We start from the raw sequence: 27,748 nt of genomic DNA, 5'->3' as shown, positions 1-27,748 counted from the left end.
TGTGAATTGACTATCCCAGGTGTCACATATGTGTGGGATTACAGACTATCTGTCCTTTTTGGCTGGCTTATTTAACTTAGTGCCTTCCAAGGTTCATCATGTTGCTGCATGTGTTAGAATTTCCTTTTTAAGACTAAATAATATTCCGTTATACATACACACAACATTTTCTTTATTCATTTATCTCTTGATGGACACTTGGGTTGCTTCCGCTGTTTAAATATCGTGAATAATTTCACTACAGACAGGTAGAAATACCTGTTCAAATTCTTGCTTTCACATCTTTTGGGTATATGCTAGAATTGGTGAATTTCATGGCAGTTCTTTTTATCTTTTGAGACAATAGTGTTTTCTAAAGATGCTGCCCTATTTTTTATTTCCACCATCAATGACCAGAGGTTCTAGTTTTTCCATATGCTCTCTAATATTTATTTTCTGTTTTTTTTAAATTGTGTTAAAAAAACACAAAATAAAACATACTATCATAATCATTTTTAAAGTATAAGAGTGTTAAATATGTTCACAATATTGTACCAAACTAAAATTCTGTACCTTCATTTCCCTTTCTCCCCAGCGTGTGACAGCCCATTCTACTTTCTGGGAGTTTGACTACTTTAGGTACCCCATATAAGTGGCCTCTATTTTTGTAACTGGCATAATGACTTCAAGCTACATCGGTATTGGAGCACAGACAGGATTTTCTTTTTTAAAGACTGAATAATATTCTATGTACATACCACATTTTTCCCCTTTTTTTAATTGTAATTTTTTATGTGAGTATAGTTGGCACACAATGTTACATTAGCTTCAGGTGTACAACATAGTGACTCAGCTTCTCTGTACATTATGCTGCACTCACCGCAAGTGTGGCTGCATCTGTCACCATGTGCGCTCACAGTATCATTGACTGTATTCCCTGTGCTGTGCCTTTTATTCCTATTTATCACATTTTCTTTATCCATTCATTTGTCAAGGGTCATAGGGATTGCTTCCATCTCTTGTCTGTTTTGAGTAATGCTGCAGCAAACATGGTTTGCAAATATCTTTTCAAGATCCTAATTTCTGTGGGTGTTTTTTTTTTAATATTTATCCAGAGATGAGATGGTCAGATCATATGGTAATTCTTCTTAAAAAAAAAAAATTTTTTTTTTATTGGACACAGAGAGAGAGAGACCGCAAGTAGGCAGAGAGGCAGGCAGAGAGAGAGGGGGAAGCAGGCTCCCCGCCGAGCAGAGAGCCTGATGCGGGGCTCGATCTCAGGACCCTGAGATCATGACCTGAGCCCAAGGCAGAGGCTTAACCCCCTGAGCCACCCAGGCGTCCCATCTTCTTAAAATTTTTTGTGGAACCACCATAATGTTTTCCATACCAGCAGCACCATTTTACAGAAACCAATAATGCACAAAGTTTCCAGTTTCTCCACATACTCTTTGACATGGTTACTTTCTGGGTTTTGTTAGTGGCCATTCTAACAGGTGTGAGGTGATAATCTCATTGTGGTTTTGATTTGCATTTCTCTAATGATTAATAATGCTGAACATTGTTTCATATGCTACTTGGCCATTTGTATATCATCTGCAGAGAAATGTCTACTCAGGTAATTATTAAAATTTAGGGCTTTTGAGTTTTTTGACTTACAGTTCTTTATATATTTTGAAAGTAACCTCTTTTCAGCTATTTGATCTACGAATATTTTCTGCTATTCTGTAGATTGCCTTTTCACCTTGTTGACTATGTCCTTTGATGCACAGAGGTTTTTAATTTTGATGTAGTCCAGTTTTATTTTTTACTTTTGGTGCCATATCCAAGAAATCATTGCCAAATCCGGTGTCATAAAGATTTGTCCTTGTTTTCTTCTGAGAGTCTTTATAGTGTAAGTTTTTAATCCATTTTGAGATAACTATTTTGTATATTGTATAAGATAAGGGCTTAATTTCATTCTCCTGCATGTAGACATTCTGTGTTCCCAATTCCTTTTGCTGAAAAGACTATTTTTCCTCATTAAGTGCTCTTGGTACCCACCTTCTCAAACATCATCTGACATATATGTGAAGGTTTATTTTGGGCTCTCTGTTTTATTCCACTGGTCTGTATGTCTGTCTTTACACCAGTACTTTGTAATAAATTTTGAAATCAGGAGGTGTGAGACCTCCAACTTTGTGTTCTTTTCCAAGATTGCTTTGGTTATTCAGGATCTCTTGAGATTCCATATGAATTTTAGGATGATCTTTTCTGCTTCTCCAAATACAGCACTGGATTTTGAAAGGGATTGCATTAAATCTGTAAATTACTGTAAGTAGTATTTATATCTTAATAATATTAATTTTTCCAGTCAATGAACACTGATGGCTTTCCATTTATTTTCATCTCTAATTTTTTTCATCAGTGTTTCATTGTTTTCAGAATATGTTTTTCATGTCCTTGGTTAAGCTGATTTCTGAGTATTTTATTCTTTTTGATGCTATTATAAATGGCATTTAAAAATTTTATTTGCAGATTATTCATTGTTAATGTATAGAAACACAGTGATTTTTGTGTGTCATTTTATATCCTGTAACTTTGCTGAATTTATTTATTCTATGTGTGTGTAATCTTTAGGTTTTTGCATATAAGATCATGTTTGTGAGCAGAGATAATTTTACTTCTTCCTTTCTAATTTAGATGCCTTTTATTCCCTTTTCTTGCCTAATTGTCCTGGCTAGAACTGCCAGTACTATGTTGAACAGAAAAAAATAGAAAGGTTTTTTTGGTAGAAAATTTTTACTGCAAAAAATGGTGCATCCTTATATTTTTTTATAGTACAGGACAAGGATGTATGTAATATAAATATAATATGACTGTACAAATCCCCATTTTTCTTGTTTGAATTGTTATTTAAGGAGAAAAGACTATTATTTTCAAGAGGAAGGTTTCTTACAGGCTATTTTGATACCTTTTTTTGAAGGTAACCCTTGGTTAGATGAGATACTTACACTGAAACTATTGCCTTTTAGTAATGTATTATAGTGCTCGCCTTCTGAGCTATCTTCATGTTAAATTCTTTTTTTCAGTGAGAGATTATACGCCCAGTAGATTAGATGCGTCCAATTTGTTAATTCCTTGTGTGTGTATGTGTGTGTGTGTGTATGTGTGTGTGTCCATTGTATCAGTTCCTTTTGAATTGCCAAAATTGTTTTTCAGCTTGGCATATTTTATCAGCTTGAATTTTATTTTATCCTTGCAGTACTTTGTCTAATCTCCTTGTGCTTAATTTTTCAACTTCAGTTAACTAAAAAGCAGCTATTATTATAGCACATTTTGGTCTTTTCACTTGACATATTTCCTTGATGATTCTTTTTGTACTTAAGATTTAATGCTTATGCTGAAGTATATATGGGAGAAGTAACTTGATTTCTAAGAGTTGCTTTAAAGTGCTTCAGCAAAACAAGCAAATGGTGGAGTGGGGGTGTAGACAAAATAAGATTAGTAATATGAAGAGAGTTGTTGAAACTTAGTAATAGGGTACTGGGGGCCTGTTATACCATTCTTTCTTTTTTATTGAAATTTTTATAATAAAATATTAAAGAGAATACATAAAATTACTGCACAGAATAGTAGTTCTTCAGGCTCACTGGTTTGGAAGCTAACCTTTATTTAAAAACCAGTATGGCAAAGATCATCAAATTTGATAATGCCCCCAATAAAAGTAGTCTTTCATATATTATATACTCTGTACTTGCATGAATTTTTCCATTTTATTATTCTGAAAATTTTCAAACTAGAGAAAACTAGAAAGAATAGTAGTGAAGTGAATATCCTTTTACCTATAATGTTATAAAACTTATATAATAATTATAAAACTTTGGCTATGTTTCTGTCATCTGTGTAGATGCCCTTCCTGAATTTCAGTCTGGTTTAACTATAACTAGGTTTTCCTATTTCTTTCATTAGTATTAGTTTTTGCTACACATGTTTTGAACTTTGATATTATGTGCAAAACCCCTTAGGATGTATTAGGTGTATTGGTTTACTATGGCTGCTATAACAAATTACCACAAATTTGATCACCTAACACCAACTTATTCTCTTAGATTCTGGAGGTTTTAAAGTCTGGAAAAAGGTGTTATGTAACAAAAATCAAAGTGTTGGCAGGGTTAGCTCCTTCTGCAGGCTAAAGGAGAGGGTCCATTTCCTTGCCTTTGCCAGTTTCTTATCTCGTGAGTCATGGCCGTGCAGCCCATCACATTTTCCTCCTCTTGGTATCCTTCTCACATTGCCATCTTCTGTGGTCCCATCTCCCACTGCCCCTGTCTCATAAGGACATTTGTGATTACATTGGGCCCACCCAGATAATTGAGGATAATCTCCCCATTTTAAGATCCTTAATTTTTCACAGATGCTTTTCCCATGTAAGGTAGCATATTTACAAATTGTGAAGATCAGTATATGGATATTCTTAGGACATTGTCAATGGCAAAGCTCCCTAAATTAATCTGCAGATTCAGTGCAATCCTCTGAATCCCAACTGGTGTTTTTGCAGAAATTGACAAGATGATCCTAAATTCATATTGAAAACCAAGCAACCCAGAATAGCTAAAACAAGTTTGAAAAAGAATAGTCAAAATAAAAAGAACAAAGTTGGGGAAATTTCCTGATTTCAAAACCCACTATAGGACTACAGTAATTAAGTTAGTCTGGTAGTGGCATAAGGATAGACATACAAATCAATGGAATACAATTTAGAGTTCAGAAATAAACTCTCACACTCATAGTGAGCTGACTTTTTACAAAGATGTGAAGACAATTCAATGGGGGAATGAATAGTCTTTTCAACAAATGGTGCTGGGACAAGTGGATATCCATATGCAAACAAATGAATTTGCATCTCTTTCTTACACCAAGCAAAAGAAGAACTCAAAATGTATCATAGCCTTAAGTATAAGAGCTAACCCAAAAACTCCTAGAAGAAAAACATAGGAGTTAATTTTTTTTAACTTTGATTTCTTAGATATGACACTAAGAGGATAAGTGACAAAAGAAAAAATAAATTGTACTTCATGAAAGTTAAAAACTTTTGTCCTCAAAGGACACCCTTAAGAAAGTGAAAAGATAAGACACCATCAAGAAAGTGAAAAGACAGTCTGTAGAATGGAAGGTAATGTTTCTAAGTCATGTATTTAACAAGGTACTTGCATGCAGAATGCTTACAACTCAAAAATAAAGACAACCCAACTAAAAAATGTTTTTCAGAGGAAGTACACTAATGGCCAATAAACACACGAAAAGATGCTCAACATTATTAGTCATTAGGGAAATGCAAATCAAAGCCACAACAAAATACTACCTCACACCTACTAGAATGGCTGAAGTAAAAAGACAGTAACAAGTGTTGGTGAGAATGGGTAGAAATTGGAACTCTCATATTTCAATGATAGGAACGTAAAATGGTACAGCCACTTTGGAAAATAGTTTGCCATTTCCTTCAGATGTTAAATAGAGTTATCATGCAACCCATCAATTCTTCTCCTAGTACTTAAGAGGAATGAAAGCATAGTCTACTCAAAAACTTATGCATGAATATCCATAGCAACATTAATGCAGCTGAGAGTTGGAAACAACCTAAATGTACATGAACTGATGAGTAGATAAATAAACGTGGCACAACTATACATATTATCTGGTATGTATTTGGAATATTATTTGGCAATAAAAGGGAATGAAATATTGATACACAGTGCATCAGGGATTAACTTTGAAAACATTATGCTAAGTGAAATAAGCCAATCACAAAAGACCAAATTGTGGTGTTCTGTTGATATTAAATATCCAGAATAGGTAAGTTCATAGAGACAGAAAGTAAATTAATGGTTGCCCGAGACTGAGGCAGAGTAGGTTGGGCAGGGAGAAGCAGAAATAGGAAGTGATAGGTACAAAGTTTCTTTTTGAGAATAGAGTTCTCTTTTTGAAGTGGTAGTTATGTTGTGATGATGGTTTTACAGCTCCATGAATACGTGTGTGTGTGTGTGTGTGTGTGTGTGTGTGTGTGTGTACACTTTAAATGGGTGGTATATCTCAATATATCTCAAAACACTAAAAAAAAAAATACCTAAGAGATTATTTCTTAAAAACATCTGAAAGTACACCATAATTATACTTAGAAGAAACATTAGGATATTTTGGCTTTTGACATTTCTTTACCTTACATAATGAGTAACAACATGTTTACATAGTAAATATGGTATGACAAGGGTTTCATATATCATCTAGCTAGTCAGAATTTCCTAGAACTACTGGAGGGCTAAATCAAGACTTTGGGGGCACCTGGGTGGCTCAGTGGGTTAAGCCGCTGCCTTCGGCTCAGGTCATGATCTCAGGATCCTGGGATCGAGTCCCACATCAGGCTCTCTGCTCAGCAGGGAGTCTGCTTCCTCCTCTCTCTCTCTCTGCCTGCCTCTCTGCCTACTTGTGATCTCTCTCTGTCAAATAAATAAATAAAATCTTAAAAAAAAATACTTTTGCAGTTAGAAATATTCCACTCATTCCACTCCATAGTCATATTATGCTTGCCAGAGCTGTACTAAATCATAGTTTATTTAATCTCTTTGAAAGTTTAACTAAAATATGATTCTTCCGTAAAGAATCTTTATAGAATACTTTGTATTTATGTGTATATATGTATGTGTACACACACACACACACACACACACACATATATGTGAATATATTTGAGGTTAAAATTTTGAGTAGTACCTTTAGGAGTATTCTAGTACTTGGTATCTTTCATTGTACAATTGGTTTGTTATATATAATTCTTGCATTTTTTTTGTTATATATAGCAGATAGAGAAGAAATGCTAATGGTGGAATTGACATCATGATCTTAATTTTATTAGCAAAATATCTGATTCCTGTACTTTAAGCTTAAATAGTTTTTTTGTTCCACTTTCCTAACTCCTCTTTACAAGCATAATTCATTCACTGTGAAAATTGTATTTAGTAGTAGCTCAAGAGCCCTTTTAGCTAAGAGAATATGGAACTTGCTGGTAATGGGCCAGTGAATGTTGTGTAGATTCAATGGCTCATCCTGTGCTGCTGTGCATGTGGGACGTTCACTGACTTTAATTCTCAATTAACTCATCTGGTCTATAGCTTCAGGCCTAAACTGGGGGTTGATTGAAAATGGGGGGAAAAATGACTACATCAAGGAGAGGATGTATTAGTTTCATTAGGCTACTCTAACAAATTACCACAAACCGAGGGATTTTAAATAGCAGAATTTTATTCTGTCATGGTTCGTGGGGCTAAAAGTCTGAAATTAAGGTAGTGGTAGGGCCATGCTGTTTCTGAAGACTCTAGGGGAAGAATCTTTCCTTGCCTCTTACAGCTTTTGGTAGTTGCCGGGACATCTTCTGTTTCTTGGTTTATAAATACGTCATTCCAATCTCTGCCTCTGTCTTGATGTGGCCGCCTTCCCTGCGAGTCTCTGTGTCTTCACATGCCATTTCCCCTCATTTTATAAGCACTGAAGTCACTGGATTAGGCCCACCAGTATGACCTCATTTTACCTTGGTTACATCTATAAAGAACTTTTTTTTTTTAATTTTTTATTTTTTATAAACATATTTTTATCCCCAGGGGTACAGGTCTGTGAATCGCCAGGTTTACACACTTCACAGCACTCACCAAAGCACATACCCTTCCCAATGTCCATAATCCCACCCCTCTTCTCCCAACCCCCCTCCCCCCAGCAACCCTCAGTTTGTTTTGTGAGATTAAGAATCACTTATGGTTTGTCTCCCTCCCATTCCCATCTTGTTTCATTTATTCTTCTCCTACCCACTTAAGCCCCCATGTTGCATCACCACTTCCTCATATCAGGGAGATCATATGATAGTTGTCTTTCTCCGCTTGACTTCTTTTGCTAAGCATGATATGCTCTAGTTCCATCCATGTTGTCGCAAATGGCAAGATTTCATTTCTTTTGATGGCTGCATAGTATTCCATTGTGTATATATACCACATCTTCTTGATCCATTCATCTGTTGATGGACATCTAGGTTCTTTCCATAGTTTGGCTATTGTGGACATTGCTGCTATAAACATTCGGGTGCACGTGCCCCTTCGGATCACTACGTTTGTATCTTTAGGGTAAATACCCAGTAGTGCAATTGCTGGGTCATAGGGTAGTTCTATTTTCAACATTTTGAGGAACCTCCATGCTGTTTTCCAGAGTGGCTGCACCATCTTGCATTCCCACCAACAGTGTAGGAGGGTTCCCCTTTTTCCGCATCCTCGCCAGCATCTGTCATTTCCTGACTTGTTGATTATAGCCATTCTGACTGGTGTGAGGTGATATCTCATTGTGGTTTTGATTTGTGTTTTCCTGATGCTGAATGATATGGAGCACTTTTTCATGGCCATCTGGATGTCTTCTTTGCAGAAATGTCTGTTCATGTCCTCTGCCCATTTCTTGATTGGATTATTTGTTGTTTGGGTATTGAGTTTGCTAAGTTCTTTATAGATTTTGGACACTAGTCTTTTATCTGATATGTTGTTTGCAAATATCTTCTCCCATTCTGTCAGTTGTCTTTTGGTTTTGTTAACTGTTTCCTTTGCTGTGCAAAAGCTTTTGATCTTGATGAAATCCCAATAGTTCATTTTTGCCCTTGCTTCCCTTGCCTTTGGCGATGTTCCTAGGGAGATGTTGCTGCGGCTGAGGTCGAAGAGGTTGCTGCCTGTGTTCTCCTCAAGGATTTTGATGGATTCCTTTCTCACATTGAGGTCCTTCATCCATTTTGAGTCTATTTTTGTGTGTGGTATAAGGAAATGTTCCAATTTCATTTTTCTGCATGTGGCTGTCCAGTTTTCCCAACACCATTTATTAAAGAGGCTGTCTTTTTTTCCATTGGACATTCTTTCTTGCTTTGTCGAAGATTAGTTGACCATAGAGTTGAGGGTCTATTTCTGGGCTCTTTATTCTGTTCCATTGATCTATGTGTCTGTTTTTGTGCCAGTACCAAGCTGTCTTGATGATGACAGCTTTGTAATAGAGCTTGAAGTCCGGAATTGTGATGCCACCAACTCTGGCTTTCTTTTTCAATATCCCTTTGGCTATTCGAGGTCTTTTCTGGTTCCATATAAATTTTAGAATTATTTGTTCCATTTCTTTGTATAAAGAACCTTTTTCCAAATAAGGTCAAATTTATACATACTAGGAGCTAAGGCTTTACTATCTCATTTTAGGGGACACAACTCAATCATAATAGAAGAGAATGTTTTGTTTTAAGCTATATTTAACTATCAAGTTGTGAAATAATTTGTTAGTGCAGTGTTTTCGCAGAGAATTAACATGAAGTGAATTAGGAGCAATGAAAGATAGGAAGGAGAAGGAATTATCAAGCTTGTGCCATTGTCAACTTTGATGTATAATCCTCTTCTCTTGAATTCCCTGTTAGTTTGGACCCCTCCACTATTCTCCTTACCTCCCTGCGCTTGGACTCCCGTATGGTCTACGTACACATAACCTTGCTTTTGTAGAGAGCTTTTAAGGTGTTTATGGTCAGAATGGATGAAGTTACTTTAAGATTTGAGGTATTATCTTTTGTGGCCAGGCTTTTCAGGTAGGCCTTTCACTACCTCAGTACAAAACTCAAAACCCTTGCAGCAAGTCGTAGTTAGAGATCACTGGGGCATTTTTCTGAGTCTGTGACCACTGTCATTCTGTAGGTCCTTCAGCTTTAGCCAGCACTCCAGTTCCTAACTGAAGCTCTCCTTATCTGTCAGTCAGGGCTCCTGGTTGAGGCCCGGTGTTCTACTTGGGCTACTTAAGCAGAAAGGAATAATGAGGTTTTAGAGAGTGTATGAGGAGAACAAAGCTTTAGGGGGCCAAAGTATCAAACTTTGATGTTGAACCTCCAGACAGTTGAAATATTCATCCTTATGGGACTGTTCTGTTAATCCTATTTGTGTCATTTCCCAAATCCTGTCTTTAGAGCTTAATAGTTGTGAAATTGGGTAAGATAATTAAGTGCTCTGTGTATCAGTTTTGTTGTTTTGAAAGTGGAATAGATAACTAAAGCATTGTTGTATTAAATGATTAATATACGGGTTCTTATTATCTGGACACATAGTATATTAATTTTCTAGGGTTGCCATAACAAAGTACCACAAACTGGGTCGCTTAAACAATAGGAATTTATTCTCACAGTTCTCAAGCTGTCGGTAAGGTTGGTTTCTTGTAAAGGAAGAATCTGTTCAATGCCTCTCCTCTACTTTTGGTGGTTTGCTGGCAATCTTTGGAGTTCCTTGGCTTGTAGGAGCATCGCCCCAGTCTCTCCCTTCATCCTCATGTGGTGTTCTCCCTGTGTGGGTAACTACTTCCAATTTTCCCCTTTTTATACAGACCTCAATCACATTGGGGCTTCATTTTAACTAATTTAACTAATTCTGTGTTTCTCAAAAGGGTCACTATCTGAGGTAATGGGAGTTAGGACTTCAACGTATGAATTTGGGGGGACACATTTCAATCCCTAACAAATACATAGTAAACATTATATGAATGTTAATTATTGTTGTTATTGTGATAACAGCTGTATTATGACTGTAATCTTTTTTCCTCATTGTGCTGCATCTGTATGGATTAGAGAATAAATATTCTTAGAGTTAACTTTAATTTTGTGGACCTTAGTTTATGACCTTCATGTTGTTTCTTCACAGTAAGGACTCCTCATAGTATGGGTATATGATTTTCCTATAGCCTGTAATATTTCTTGTGTTTTTTAGGAAAATTCAGATACAGAATAAAAATTAATATGGCAAGAGGTTGTTACATCTCATAGATGGTACAGAGGAGAGAGATTGTGTCTGTGAACGTAGATTTTTACCTAATAGTTACTGTTCATACAGGAGTAAAATATATGGCTCTGCGTCTTACTAATTTTTTATTTTCTTGCTTCTTGGTGCTTTATACTATATAAACAAAATCTTCTATTGACCAGATATTTAAAGGGGGAAACAAAGGACTTCTGTCAGTGGATTTATATGGATTTTGTTTAAGCATTGCATCTAAGCCAGTATGGTGTAATTACTGTGTTTTCTTAAGTGTGTTCCATGAGTGCTGGTTCTGCTAGGTTTTCTGCAATTTGGGGAACAAAAACAGGGGATAAAGAGATTGGAGAAATATTATAGGTCATGTGCCTCTTTTGGAAGTTTCTGCTGCCAATTCATGGTTCTGAGGAGTACTATGTAGTAAAGAAACCTGCTTCATTTTATGTTTCACCTGGCATTTCCTAAATTTCTGATTCACAGCACCTGTTCGTACAGTACGAGTCAGTGTTTACTACACATTTAATCTTTTTGAGTTCTAGGACCTGTGGAAAGAAACCCCTCTAGTATCTATCATGAAAAATTATATAATTGTTTTTAGGTATCTGAGAACAAAATCTTTTAATGTATAAGCAGATTGTTAAACCTTTGGTTAGAGGAACTGCCTGGATTACAGTCGTGTTTTCTAGTTTGCCAACAAAGCTATATTGTAAACACTTTTGAAGGTAGGATCGGTGTCTGTTGTCTATATATAGACAGTAACCTAGCACATAGGAAGCATTTAGATGGCTGAGAAAGAAAAAGTCGTACAGATCCTTCTTAACATCTTTTATAAGTAATGTGAAGAGGGAAAATGATTTTTTTGTTGAATAGGCTCTATAGTTCTGTTTGATGTATTTCTGTTGTAGTCTTTCCTTAATTAAAAAAAAAAAAGCAGTTTTATTGATAGACAGTAACCTGAACATGTTTAAATTGTATAGTTCAATAAATTCCGACATGTTTATATGCTGAGAAACCACAATACAATCAAGCTAACATATTCCTTACCTCCAGAAGTTTCCATGTCAGGACTCCCTCGCCCCTTCCCTGCGACTCCCTCCCAACTCCAGGGAACCACTGACCTCTGTTCTAGCCTGCACTTTCTAAACTTTTATAAATAGAAATCTTATAACATGTGTTCCTTTTTGCCTGGCTTCTTTCACACAGCATGAGTATTTGAGAGTTGTCTCTATTGTTTTGGTGTAAAGTCATTCATCAGATTCCTTTTGTAATCTTTAGTTTCTTTAGTGATGTCATCTCTCTCAGACCTGATATTGGTAATATGTGTGTTCTGTTCTTTTTTTCTCACTCAGTTTAAGTCTTACTTATCCTCTAAAAGAATCTGCTTTTGGTTTCCTTGATACTCTCTGTAGTTTTAGATTTCTACTTTATTCTTCATTATTTCATTTATTCTGTTTTGAGTTTTTTTTTTTCAGGGTTTTTTTTTTTTTCAGTTTTTTGTTTTGTTTTGTTTTTTAAGGTGGAAATGGAGTTTATTTGAAAACTTTTTTCTTATATTGGTCTTCAGTGCTTTAAATTTTCATTTAAGTATTGCTGTGGCTGTATCCTAGAAACTTTATGTTGGTGTTTTCATTTTTATTTAGTGTAAATGTTTTTTTTTTTTAATTTCCTCTTTCATGATAGGGATTTTTTTTTAACAGACTTTACTTGGTTTTGAATATTTAGAATTTTTTAAAGAAGATATTTTGTTTTGAATATTTAGAATTTTCTAGGGATCTTTATGTTGTTGACTTCTAACCCATTCTGTTCAAAAGACATATGTTGTGTGAACTGAGTCCTTTTAAATTTATTGAAACTTGATTTAGACCCAGAATGTTGTCTTATTTGGTAAATAATCCTTTTACACTTGAAAAGAATGTGCCTTCTGATATCATGTGGAATGTTCTATAAATATCAATTGGGTCAACTTGGTTGATAGTCTTGTTTAGGTCTTTCAGTGCTTGGATTTATCTGTTTTCTTGTTCTGTCCGTTCTTAAAGGAGAAGTTTTAATCTTTCACTGTATTTTCCAGTTTGATCATTTCTCCTTGCAATTCTGTCATTTTCTTCACTGTGTATTTTGAATCTTCTATTACATGCATAAATGTTTGGAATATGATGATTTTGATGATTTGACCTTTTTATTATCATGAAATGACATCTCCTTCTTACTATTCTTTACTTTGAAATCTACTTTTAAAAATACTAACATAATCAATGTGGGTGTTTTGATCAGTATTAGTATTGTGTTTTTTTCTGTCATTTTACTTTGAATTTATTTGTGTCTTAATGTTTTCAGTGGGCTTTTTGTAGGCTGTGTATAGTTTGCTCCTTTTTCTTGAATGCCGTTTTATAATCTCTGCATTATAATTGGAATGTTTATGCGGTTTAGATTTCATTTCATTATTGGTATGATTGGGTTTAATGCTACCATCTTGCTAATTGTTTTCTGTTTTGTATCATCTGTTTTCTCTTATTTTTGTTTATGTATCATCTGTTCATTGCCTCACTTTTTTTCTGCTTTCTTTTGGAGTATTTTTTATGAGACATTTTATCTCATTTGTTGGCTTATTATATAATCTCTGTGTTATTTTGTAGTAAACATCTTTAGATTATCAACGTTTCTTTCCTTGTATTCTAAGAAACTTCTCTTGATTATTATTTCTTTTATGTATTCCTAGACTGTTTGCTAATATTTTGTTGAAGATTTTTGCATCTATGCTTTTGATGTAGATTGTTCTAGTTTTATTATTATTTTAAAAATGTCTTTGGCTTTTGTATCAGAGTAATCATATTTGCTTCACCTGGTTTATAGATTTCTAATTTAGAATGTTGTGATCTACAGATTCAGTTTTTTAAATAGAGATCTATTCAGATCAGCTTATATGAGTTCTGATAGTTTCATCTAAGTTGTAGAGCTATTCATAGTATTCCACTGTTCTTTGAATGCTGTGAAGTCTGTAGTGGGTAGGATCTTCTTTTTCATTCTGGTTTTTGGTAATTTGTTCTGCTTTCTTCTTTGTCGGTCTCACTAGGGCTTTGTTTTTTTGGTTTTTTGGGGTTTTTGTTTGTTTGTTTGTTTTGGTGGCTTCCAAAGAGTTAACTTTTGGTTTGATTGATTTTCTGTTTTGTTTTGTTTTGTTTTCAATTTCAATGATTTCCTCTTATTTATTCCAGTCTCCTTGTTTTTTGTTTATTTTCCTTTTTTTCTAGTTTCTTATGGCTGCACCATTATTGATTTGAGATCTTTCTTTTTTTTCTAATTACACATTTAAAAAAATCCACACATTTAGTGTTATATAATTCCCTCTAACTGCTGTCTTAGTTGAATTCCAAAGATTTTATTGTTGTATTTTCATTTTCATTCAGTTTAGTATCTTTTGAGAAGATTTTCTCTGAGATCTTTTTTGAGATATTGATCATTTAGAAATGTATTTTTTGGGGGGGCGCCTGGCTGGCTCAGTTGGTAGTGAAAGGTCCCCCAATAATGGGTCCGTGATTAAAGAAGCAAGACTGATACAAAGCGAAGGTCAAGCAAAGCTTTATTTTGCGCCAAGCATGGAGAATCAAACTGAACGTTCGGGGCTGCGCCTCTTACAAGAGAGGGTGACTTCTCTCTGCTTCACAGACTAGCTTTTAAGGGCAAAGGCCATGTGGTTGGGCCTGGCCACGCAGAGATGGCCAATGAAATGGCCAATGAGATGGCCAACAGAGAAAGCTGCACAATCATGCTAGGTCACACATAAGTGACCAATTGAATTACAATTTACCCTAGTAGATATTTGAACTAGCCTATCACCTTGGTCAGAATTGGCACCCGAAAGGCTCCCAAAGGTGGGGCCCATATTCCTTGGTAACACGGGAGACAGAATGCAACCCCCCACTAATTGGATGTCTCCACCTGGCCTGACCCACCCTTGTATTTGGGCTTTGTTACCTGGGACTGGTTTCTGGAACTTGTTCCCAAGTAAGTCCCCTGGGGAAGGGGAGCAGGGACAGTTTAAGGGTTAAACAACAAGGTTATGGTTTAACTGGATGGAAGTGCTCTGGCTAAATAGGTCCTTACAGGTAGAGCATGCAGACTCTTGATCTCAAGGTTGTCAGTTTGAGCCCCATGTTGGGTATGGAGATTACTTAAAAAGAAAAACCTTTAGAAATGTGTTAATTTCCAAATGTTTGGAAAATTTAGTTATTTTTCTATTGTTCTTTGATATCATTATGATCAAAGAACATATTTTGTCTGGTATCAGTAATTTTCAACTTAAAATGTTTGTGTTACGATCCAGAACATGCCCTGTTTTGGTTAATGTTCTACGTGTAGTTGAATAGAATATGTATTCTGTTTTTGTTGGGCAGAGTGCTCTGTAGATATCAATTAGATACTTTTGGTTTTTGGTGGTGGTCATTTTTTTAATATCCTTGCTGATTTTATCTAGTGCTTCTCCTCTTTTTGAGGGAGAGATATTGACACTTCTGCTCAGGTACTGAGTGGAAGGTAGGCACTGACATATCTTCCTGGAGGTCAACAAAGGAAGTTTGTATAAATCCATGTTTTAGAAAGTTGGTGGTGGGGTGTGTGTGGAAACTGTGCCCAGAGGAAAGATAGAAAATACACTATCTTTTTTTGGCCCTGGACAATTTTTTGTGCTAGCTGAAAAGAGAGTAAGATTTAAGAAAGAAAAAATATCTTTTTTCTAATAGTAAGTTTTTTTTCCCCATCTTGCAATTAGAGTCAGGAAAAAAAAAGTAAAGCTTTTGATGCTAAATTTTCATGAAGCTTTGAGGAACAAGAGAGATCAACATACCCTGAGAACTGCTTTGGACTTGAAATATGAGGATTCAACCAAGAATTTACTTAAGCCTGAAGTTATTCTGGCATAGTATAAGCAGTAAGATCAATTAAGGCTTGGTTAGAAAAGTACAGATTTTACTCTTATTATTATTGTCTTTTTGTAATATTGAACTCTTTAAGAGTATCTGGTATTTAGCGCCCTTCACACTTTCTCCATGGAAGAAAAAAGGGAGCAACTAACACCCTGTTTATAAAAATAGTAACTTAGTTACATGTAGTTCTTGATATTTTTCAAAACCTTCTTCATTCATATTATCTCATTTGATCCATACAAGTCTGTGAGATTTGTAACAGGATTTTTCATTTTTAGTAATCTCAGAAAGTTTAAGAAATTTTTCTCAGGTTGTAGATTTGAGTAAAATAAAGTTCAGGTATTTTCATTCCTACTTGATTCTTTCATATCATACACTGCCTTTGAAAAGATGTACCTGTTTTCTCTAAAATGAGTAGAATTGACTTTAAGTAAAAGATTTGTATTGATTTTATAAGTATTCCAGTGATCATGTACTACTTCATTTTTCATAAAAATAAATTTAAATCATAAAGTTTTAATAGATTTTCAAACATTAACTTAATTATTAACCTACTCTTATATAAACTTGTTTTTTAATATCCTTTGATTATTTGCCAGTTGAGAACTATATATGTTTTTAATGGTAGCTTATATGTTTGATTTCAAAATTTTCCCATTCTTTTTTTATTTTATTATTATTTTTTCATTAGAAAAATTAAAAATTGTATATATTAATTTTTGTGAAATTTCTCTTGTGATTCATTTGGCTATTTTCCCCCATACTTAGAAGTATTATATATTTTTTATTTCTTTCTATGATGGGTTTATAATATTGTGAGAAGATTTTATTACTTTTTTGTTATGTTTTGGTTGCCATACACTAAAATCTTTTACATTTTATTTATTTAATGATTTTTTTTTTTTAAGAAAGAGAGCATGAGCATGAGGGGTAGGTGGGGGTAGGGAGGGACAGAGGGAGAGAAAGAATCAGAAAGCATGCTCCATACTCAGCATAGAGCCCAACATGGGGCTCTATCTCACGACCCTGGAATTCTGATCTGAGCCAAAAAAAGAGAGTCAAAGGCTTATTAACCAACTGAGCCACCTAGGCACCCCTCTTAGACCTTTTAAACCTATGTTATTTTGTTCTCTGTTTTCTGTGTCACCATTTCTACTTTCATACAAATACATATTACTTTTTTATAATTTTGCTTTATAATTTCATTATGTTTTTGTTTATGTTATACATGATTGAAATTACACTGCAATTGTACATAAACATTTTTCTTTAAAATGTTTTTTTCCTGCAGTGGAATACTATGCAGCCATCGAAAGAAATGAACTCTTGCCATTTACAACAATGTGGATAGAACTAGAGGGTATTATGCTGAGCGAAATAAGTCAGTCAGAGAAAGACAATTTCATATGATCTCTCTGATATGTGGAATTTGAGAAGCTGAGAGGCGAGGGCAGGGCTTGTGGCGGGTAGGGAAGGAAAAAATGAAACAAGATGGGACCGGGAGGGAGACAAACCATAAGAGACTCTTAATCTCACAAAACAAACTGAGGGTTGCTGGTGGGTGGGGGATAGGGAGAGGGTGGTTGGGTTATAGACATTGGGGAGCATATGTGTTATGGTGAGTGCTGTGAAATGTATAAGCCTGATGATTCATAGACCTGGGGCAAATAATACATTACATGTTAATAAAAATGATTTTAAAAAATAAAGTATTTTTCCTAAAGGTGTTTTTTGGTCATTAGGTTCAGGATATCTATTTAAATATGATTAACATATATCAACTAGAAAAATAAAATAGTTTTTACATGTAGAGTGAGGAAATGAAAATCAAAATTGGTGTGTAGATTTCTTTGTTGGTATTTTTGACTTAAAATTTCTAACTTTGTGCTCTCTCCTTTTTTTTTTTTTAAAGAGTTATTTATTTGCATATATGTGAGAAGGAGAAGGGGCCGAGTTAGATGGAGACTGGGCTGGATCCCAGGACCCTGAGATCATGACCTGAGCCAAAACCAAGAGTTGGATGCCCAACTAACTGAGCCACCCAGCTACCCCAAATTTATGTATTTTCTATTGTTTCTTTAGTGAAAAGAAAAATTTTTTAAGTGACTAGAGGGGCACATGTGTGACTGAGTCTCAAGAGCATGGGACTCCTGATCCCTGGGTTATGAAGTCAAGCCCCATGTTCAACATAGAGCATACTTAGAAAAAACAAAACAAAAAACCAACCAAACAAAGGGGGAGGGGGAGGGATATGAGACACTGTGTGTGTGTCTTTAAAAGAGGTTTCAGAACTATACCAGATTACCTTAGATTTCTTACAAATAGCAAATAATGATTCTGTTGTAGTATCATTATTATTATTATTATTACCATTATTGGTTTGAGTAACTTCAGTAAGCGGAGGCGCAGATCTCATTGTTGATTGGTTAAATTAATTCTATCAGTACTATAACCCTGCATGATCCATGTTGTTTGGTGGTGTTTTATGGTTATTACATTCCTGGTTTTAATTTAAATTTATTATTTAGCTTAGTATTCTCTGGTAATGGTATTCTTTATATAACATAAAATATGGTAGCAAGGAAGATTGATATTCCACAGTGAATTAAAATGTGTCATTGTGATAGGCTCTGATCTTAAAATACAACTTACCTTGATTTAAAGATAAAATTTTTGTAGAATTGATTTTAAAATGACAGTTTTCCTTTTCAGATTATTATTCACCAGTTTGCCAGATAATCCTTTATATATCACTGCCTTGCTTTTGTAAAAGGTGGGCTTTAGTCTAAAGTCTATAATCAGGGCAGTGTAGAAGTAATAAAGGTGGAGCTTTTTAGAAAATATAATTGTATGATTATATTTTGAAAATGGCCTCAAGTAATATTCTAAATAACTAAAAATTAAATAATTAACAAACTGGGAAAATATTTGTAGCAAACATGATGGGTAAACAGTGAATATTAATATATAATTAATACAAAGCAATATAAGAAAATAAAGGAGTAAAATTATTTAGAGATTTTCAAAGTAAATACAGATAGTAAAAAAAAAAAAATTATTTAACGTAAACTTAAAGGCAATACTTCGACTCAGTAATTCTTTGATTATTTCCCAAGAGGATAATTCTAGATATTTAACATTTTTATATGTAAAGATAAAATAGTTATTTATGATAAATAATTATTCCATCTTAGGTAAATGATTAAATAATTTTTGGTTCATTTATTTGGTGAAATACTGGGAAGCTATCAAAAATCGGTATTTATAAGCACTATAATAGGATGGGTGAATGCTAAAACACTAAGTTGGACATTCTAAACAAGTGTAATTACAAATAAAAACAGGAACAAAAGAACTCATGAGTAGATTAAAAAGGAGGATAAGATTTTAAAGGAGTAGAGTAGACCTTTATTTTCACTTTTAAGCACAACCAAGATTTTAAGTATTTTAGGAACATCTGAAGGTTGCTTAAATTTCTCAGAGGCACATATCTGAATTGTGCTCTTTGCAAAGTTGGTGTGTAGGAGGGAGTCACTTTCATTGGTAAGTGACTATAGCCAGCTGCCCAGTTCCTGTATGTCAGCTTTTGCTTTTTCTGCTCTATCTCAGATAAACATCCAGGGGGAGGATATAGTCTATTTTGGTGCTTCTGGAGAATTTGAAGATTTGTAAATTTCTCAGACATAATCATGTATATTCCAATGATCCACTTGGCTTTTGTGGCCTCAGAGTGGTGAGGTTATATAATTACTCCCTTTTGAAATGTTTTTCCTCTTTCTTTCTCTTTCCCCCTTTCTTTCCTTTTTTTGGGAGGAGAATGTGAGAGCTGGGGTGGGGGAGGAGTTGAGGGAAAGGGAGAGAATCTTTTTTTTTTAATTTTTAAATTTTTTAATAAACATGTATTATTAGCCCCAGGGGTACAGGTCTGTGAATCGCCAGGTTTACATGCTTCACAACATTCACCATAGCACATACCCTCCCCAGTGTCCATAACCCCACCACCCCTTCCTGATCCCCCTCCTCCCAGCAACCCTCAGTTTGTTTTGTGAGATTAAGAGTCTTTTATGGTTTGTCTCCCTCCCGATCTCATCTTGTTTGATTTATTCTTTTCCTACCCCCAGTCCCCTCACATTGCATCTCCACTTCCTCATATCAGGGAGATCATATGATAGTTGTCTTTCTCCGATTGACTTATTTCCCTAAGCATAGTAAGGGGAGAGAATCTTTTTTTTTTTTTTTAAGATTTTATTTATTTATTTGACAGAGAGAGAGACCACAAGTAGGCAGAGGTAGGCAGAGAGAGAGGGGGGAAGCAGGCTCCCCGCTGAGTGGAGAGCCCCATGCAGGGCTCAATCCCAGGACCCTGGGATCATGACCTGAGCCAAAGGCAGAGGCTCAACCCACTGAGCCACCCAGGCGCCCCACGGGGAGAGAATCTTAAGCAGACCCTTCTGCTGAGCCAAGTGGGGCTCAATCTCCTGGACCCTGAGATCATGACCTAAACTGAAGTCAAGAGTCAGGACGCTTAACCGACTGAGCCACCCAGGCACCCTGAAATGTTTTTCCAATTTCTAAAAATTTCTTAATGAGCTTATTTTTAAAAGGAAAAGACAAAACTTTATCCAGTTATCAATTAATAATTCTAGCATTAAATTTTTCATGGACAGTATCTTTTGTTTTTCCTGCAGGGCCTCATCTACTATTAATCCCATCCAGACTTCGTCCTTTATATCTCTAGAAGTTCAGTTTGTGTATTACTTTATCCATGTCTTTACTAACATGTTTAGTCTTTTGAGTATACAAAGTACAGTTATAACTGTTGTAATGTCCTCATTTGTAATGCTATAATCTGTACCAGTGGTTCACACTTACTTAGTATTTAATGGAAAAATATAAAAATACGAAACCACATTTTTAGCATGTGTAAGCTACAAATACTACCCACCAACTTTAAGAATAGAATACTATAGTGGCGCCTAGGTGGCTCAGTGGGTTGAGCCTCTGCCTTCAGCCCAGGTCTCAGGGTCCTAGGATCGAGCCTTGCATTGGGCTCTCTTCTTGGCGGGGAGCCTGCTTCTCCCTTGCCCACTCCCCCTGCTTGTGTTCCCTCTCTGTCTGTCAAATAAATAAGTAAAATCTTAAAAAAATTTATTAGAATACTATAAGCCTTTTGTACAACCTGTCTCTACTAACTTTTCTTATTATTGTTAATGTTTGTATGTGTCCCTAAATAATATATTGCTTAATTTTGCGTGTCTTAATATAAATCACTTCCTGCTGTGTGTATTCTTCTAAAACTTTGTTCTTCTTAATACTATCGATGTTGGTATTAATGTGTATATCTATCATTGTTTATTTTTACTCCTCTAAATTCGTATTTTGAATGAATGTTACATTTATCTCTTTTCCAGTTGGTGGTCATTTCGATTGTTTGTTTTGTTTTTAACAATGCTGTTATGACCATTGTACATGTCTTCCAATATACATATATATGAACTTCTCTGGGTATGTGCCTTGGAATGGTATATTTTGGTCATAGAGAAATTCATATGAAATCGTATTAGATTATCCCAAATTGACTTTCAAAGTGGTTTTTAGTCATTTACAGTGTTTCTCTTTATATGCACATGTATACATCAACATGCAGATATACATATGTATGTATGTATTTATTACAGTTAACATGGTGATTAATATCTTCCTACCCAAAATACTTCACTTTTTCTTCTTTTTAAGGATTACCTATTCCCATAAGCAGAATCATTGATTTAGAAGATGAGAATTCTGTTATTCTCTTAAGCTAGCCACCTTATTTTAATTTTTCAAATTATTTTTCTATATTTCTAATTTACTCTTTAGTTTTATTTGTTAAGAAGATTACATATGCATAGCATACTCAAATAGTTCTATAAGATTTATTATTTAAAAAATAACAATGTATGTGCTTTGGTGAGTGCTGTGAAGTGTGTAAACCTGGTGATTCACAGACCTGTACCACTGGGGATAAAAATACATGTTTATAAAAAATTATATTAAAAAAAATTCAAAAAAAAAAATAACAATGCCTTTACCCTTTACTTTTCCCCAGAGGCAGTCATTTCAAAACGTTTTTGCTAATTCTCATGGTATTTACCCCCATATTTAACTAACCTACCTGTGTTTCCACTTTTTAGTTTTTAACTTCTTTGGCTTTCCATAATGAAGCATGAAGAGTTAGCCTCTTTGATTTCTTTTGACTTCAAGCACCATCTCAACTTTACACATGAACCCTTCCCTCATCTCTTTTGTTCCAAATCAATAATTTAGTGCTACCATATGAAAAATAAATGCACTGAATCATTTACCAAACTATAATTACCCTTCTTTTTGTTTGTTTTAGACAAAGGAGGATGATGGTAGCGGAAGAGGCAGTGAGGATTTTGGAATCAATAAAGAGGATTTGTGTTGCAAAATAGAAAGAGAAATTGTTAGTGAACAGGAAGCCATAGAATTCGTGAGTGGGAGAGAACCATGAGAACATTTATTCTGCTAGCCAGGTGTAGTACTGATTAGAACCGTGAGAGTCTATTAAAATGACAGGCATATATCTTAGTAATAAAAGTCATATTGAGATATTGGTTTAGTCTGAAGACTAAGGAAATAAAAAGAAATGGGTTAGTCCCAGGAAATAATACAAGAACCAATCACTGAGATCAAGTGACTGCCTGGGTGCAAAGCATATGAAATTTATTCTGAAGTTTTAGTGTTTTAGACCAGGACAGTGGTAATAGGGGAAACCAGAATTTATTTTTTAGTACCTTAAATTTCAAAGACTTGTGTATATTTGACAAAAAAAAAAATGCTTATGATTATGTTATCCATCCTCTTGATACCTGTGTTAGATGTTTTGGTTGAATTCCTTTTTCTTCTAATATTAGATTAAATTTTTCTCAGGTTAATTAAACAAAGAGATGACCAATATCATTTCTTTCCCATGAAAAGTAGTCTCATCATTTTCTTGCTTCTCAGGAGGTGATATGTTAAAGCCAAAGGATCTTGTTGGTTTCTTCATACATATTTTTGTATGGGAAAGGATTCAACAGGTATTAGTAATAAGTGACAGAAAGATAATTCTGGCTATGTACTCCACATATATTAAAGTTTAATTGTTAAAGTGTGACTAATGCTGGCATATTTCAAAATTTAGCATTTAAGGACATTTTATATATTTCAAAATTTTTCCTTTTTATGGAACATCAAAATATGAGTTTTTAATTCTGTCATTGTTCCAGCTTTAATTTAATTCCCCAGTTAATTTTTTTTTTTAAATCTATTTGACAGAGAGAGAGAGAGAGAGATCACCAGTATGCAGAGCAGCAGGCAGAGAGGCGGGGGGGGGGGGGGGGGGGGGGGGGGCCGCGGGCGGGGGGGGGGGGGGGGGGGGGGGGGAAGCAGTCTCCCTGCTGAGCAGAAAGCCTGATAAGGGGCTGAATCCCCGGACCCTGAAATTTACCTGAGCTGAAGGCAGAGGCTTAACCCACTGAGCCACGCAGGTGCTCTCTCCAGTTAATTTTGATAAGATTTTTACGTTTTTATTCTTTCACTGAGCAAACTCTGGAGTACTATGGGAGGAATGCTATCTATCCTTTGAATATAAAGTTTTCTTCTTTCAGAGATTTGTGGGATTGGCCTGGGATGATCTAGTGAAAAGATGGAAGTCAGATCTGGATTTAAATTCTCTTTGCTGCCTACTAGCCAACTGAATTTTTAATAATTAAATAATATTTCTAGCAAGGCTGTTTAAAATATTACATATAATCGAAGCATACATAAAATAATAAAAAGATATTTTGTGTCTGATTTAATGCCCTCTATATGTTACGTGTTCAAAATTATATTTATTGTTATTGGAATCATCATCATCATCTTGTCCTTGGCCCCATTCCCTAGATATGTTTCACAAAGAGCAGATTGCGAAGACTTGAAACACTGATTGCCATTGTATGGGACAATTAAACAAGAGCGGACAACTTGATGTAATCCTTCCACTCTCCTGGCTAGGTGCTTGTGGGGTGTTGCTACTTTGTTTTTCTGTTGTTTTTCACCCCTTTCTGTACTGAACCTCTTTTATTAAAAAGCTGGTTTGTGGAGTAATCAGTAAGGAAAATAATAGGGCCTTTCTCCCTCCCAGGCAATAGAATCCTTTGTATTCCTTTGTATTTTTTAAGTGATTATACCGTGTGGATGAACAGAATGGGGCAGTTGGAGAAGGAGTAGGTTAGATAATGTGATGGGGACCATTGTTTACCTTAAATAAGTATTGGAATTAATCATTTACTATCCTCTCACCCCTACTGGATGGTAGACTGTGATAACATAAACAATATTTACTTTCTTTTTGTTCCCATGACACCTAGCATAATACATTTTATCTTTATCTTTCAGAGATTGCAACTTTGTGCTTTGTTTTTCGTTCTTAGATTTTGCTACTTGGGGTGAGAAATTAAGTCTGGTTCATTTCTTTGGTGTCTGTGATTTATAAATATTTGATACTCAATAAAAGGTTTGAGTGAATGATTTGAATTGTCTCCAGAGCGACAGATCAGCATTCATAAGAGTAAAGCAACTTTTGGCTTTGTTTATCTCTGGAAAAGTATAAATGGAAGGAACCTTAGGGTTTATATCCTCTAGCTCTTTGTTTTTCAAATAAAGTAACTGGTACCAAAGGTGGCAAGACTTATATTCAGAAATATATTTGAAAGAAATAGAATCCAGACAGATCTCTTACTCATAGTGTCTCTCACCCCCCCCCCTTCTTTTTTTCTTACTTGTAGTATTTTTCCTCTTCAGATTACAGAAAAAAAGAAACACATTGATAACTGGCTGGAAAAGAAAATACTTATTTTCTATTGTGTGTGCATGCCTGTAGTTTGATTCTATATTGTCTAGTAAGTATTTTAGGGTAAACATAGCATTTCCTCATTGATCATTACCATGACTGGAGTCAAATATAGTTTTCCCAAAAAATTCTCTGAAAAATAAAATTTAAAATTAAAAATAAGATTAAAAACTTTTTTGTGTATTATAATCCACCCCACATTTACATAATGGATTGGTATATAAAGTACTTTGGCATTTGTTCACTTATTTTGATTCTGATGATAGTTTTAAGAGTTATATAGGGCGTGATTTATATGCTGTTGGCATTTTACAGGTGAAAAAATTGAGGCTTAATGAGGCTGGCTATATCTTGTGACTGTGATCACTTCGTGAGTAAATTAGGAGGCAGAATCCTAAGCCCATATGATTTAGAGGGGGTTTTGATATTGTTGTTGTTGTTGTTGTTTGATTTAGAGGTTTTTCAAAACTTTCCACTGGGGTAGTCTAAAGTCCCTTTAAATATGCACATTTAACAAAAATGCTTATGGTTGAGGTGCCATTAGCAATAACCACTGCTCAGTTGCCCTTCTGTTTGATTTCTTTTTGTCATCTTGTGTAGTACTAACTATATATATGGTGTTCTGTCAGTAGATATTAGAGTGGATAGTTAACTAAGTGGTTCGTTAGCATTCAGTAGGTAGTATGCTGTGACTTTGCTTAAGTAAAAGATGATTTAAGTGCTTGAAATATATTTTAAGAAGACTTAAAAAATCAGCTCCAATTAAAAGAATAAAAATCTGAAAAACAGATTTGATATTCTGTTGAGTAATAGACAACAAAGTAATCTTCTATATAAAACAGTAGTATTTTTTAGAAATAATTTATCTTGTTAAAAATAAAAAACAGAGTCTTAGAACTGTGAATAAGCTGCGTAATCTTAAAATCTTGACCTTAGTTTTAGCATTTTAGTTACGTTAGATATGTCTAAAATAAGTCAAAACATAAAAATTTTTTAAAAACTATCAAATTTTAAGTATGCACAATTATTGATAACATCTTTGTAGAGATCTTTTCATGATTCTTGCTCTGTATACTTTTATAAATAGAATGTTAATTCTATAAGTAGTTGATTCCTCTTTATAAATTTTTTATTCAATGATATCATGAAAATCCTTTAATGTAAGCTGCTCTTAGGTCTGCAAAATCATATAAACTGACAGCATGATAAATTCTAGCATGCTAAATTATTTTCATGATTTATTAATTATTCAAATGCTGATTATTTCAGATATTTTGTTACTATAAAATAACTTAAAACTGTCTTGCAACAGATTTCTAAGGTTTCCAAGATCAGAATATTTCATTATATTTAAATAAATTTGATACTACTTTTTATGTAATATGTTGACATTACTGGGAATTTACTATAATTATGATTTCTATTCCTGCTTTATCAACTCTATCTTATTTAGAATGTTTTGCTCCAGAGTGAAGTTATTTATTAAATAGAAAATGTTTGGGTAACTATATTTTTTAAAATAAAAATTTGGAAAGGGAAGTATTTTGAAGAATTAGATATGGTAGTTCAGTGCCTTGATATTTATTCAATAGTGAAATACTTAAATGTGTGTGTTTTTTGGTGTTTTTTTTTTAATAGATTATCTTTCTCAAGGAATAGATCTTTCTGGAATAGAAGTAATAGAAAATGATTTACTTTTTATTGCAAGAGCTCGACTTGAAGTGGAAAATCAAGCTAAGCGCCTCCTGGAACAGGGTGTAGAGACACAGGTAATAAAAGTAATAGCATTTTGTTAATGTGTTAAATATGTTGTAAGACAGATGAAGATTTGACTTTGAGGTTAAAAAACTAATATATGCCCTCATCGCTGAAGAACCATGTCTACAGTTTAAATTGTAGAGTAGGGTATGGAGTTAAGTATAGGGAAATTTTATTTAATATATGTTTATCTAATTTTAAAAATAGATTACAAGATTTTAGTATGTGATATATAAAATATGAGATATAATTTATATGTCTATGTAGATAGACCGTTAATACCTGTTGAATATGCTTATTTTGTCTTAAGCACTGTTACTTATTTAAGCCTTTCAACAACCCAGTAAAGTCAGTATTGTTATTTCCGTTTTACAAATGAGGAGACTGAGAACTTAAGTATCACATGGTATATTTTGGATCCAGATATTAAGCACTCTAACCCCAGAATCTTGCACCATTTACAATCACTGTGTATATATTTGTTTATTTATTTATTTGAGTGTGAGAAAGCACAAGCTGGAGAGTGGCGAAGAGTGAGAGGGAGAAACAGGCTTATCGCTAAGCAGGGCATCCTGATGTGGGGCTCAGTCAGTACCCCAGGATCATGATCTGAGTTGAAGGCAAACATTTAACTGACTGAGCCATTCAGGGTCCCATCTGTGCCATAATTTAAAAATATATATATTTTGGCTTGAGATATTTCTTAGGTATCATTTGCCTGTTGCTAAATATTCTGTAGTTGAAGAAATCCAAAGTTATTGATGTAGTTGAATCAACAAATTAGATGTAACCTATTATTCTACATTTCAATTGCACCCAGATATTTTCTCCATTTGTATTGGACCCAAATACAATTATTAGTGTCTATTTTTATTTGGATCCTTTAAACTAGGTGTTGTATTTTGTGTATTTGTACTGGACAAAAATAATTTTACAAATATTTTATTCTCTAAGTAGTCTCTAAATCAGGAAGGTACTTGTTTGACTTCTGATTCTTCATGGTTAAAATTTAAAAAGCATAACTGAGTATCACTGTTTAAAATAAACTTTTGACATTGATTATTATTTACATAATGAAAAGTGAATGGATGATAAGTACATATGGAATGAAATACCACACACACACATGCATGTAGAGTGAAATACCACCATGTGAACACATCTGTAAAATCAAGCCCCAGTCAAGAAATGGGAAACTCCCGGGACGCCTGGGTAGCTCAGTTGGTTAAGCAGCTGCCTTCGGCTCAGGTCATAATCCCAGCGTCCTGGGATCGAGTCCCACATCGGGCTCCTTGCTCCGCAGGGAGCCTGCTTCTCCCTCTGACTCTTCCTTCCACTCTGTCTACCTGTGCTCGCTCTCACTCACTCTCTCTCTGACAAATAAATAA

General features: G+C 34.6%; 1 protein-coding gene across 1 annotated transcript in view; it reads left to right on the top strand.

Annotated features, from left to right (window-relative positions):
* COG5 (component of oligomeric golgi complex 5) overlaps positions 1–27,748 on the top strand; it is a 300,872-nt gene that overhangs the window by 103,885 nt on the left and 169,239 nt on the right. Inside the window, exon 7 of the mRNA XM_059397031.1 lies at positions 26,241–26,371. Within this exon, the coding sequence (XP_059253014.1) occupies positions 26,241–26,371 (131 nt within the window). The remainder of the gene's footprint in view (positions 1–26,240; positions 26,372–27,748) is intronic.

Source organism: Mustela nigripes, chromosome 4, assembly GCF_022355385.1.
Source record: "Mustela nigripes isolate SB6536 chromosome 4, MUSNIG.SB6536, whole genome shotgun sequence".
Lineage (NCBI taxonomy): Eukaryota > Metazoa > Chordata > Mammalia > Carnivora > Mustelidae > Mustela > Mustela nigripes.
Note: the sequence above shows the minus strand (reverse complement) of the source record. Positions and strands in the feature narration are given on the sequence as shown.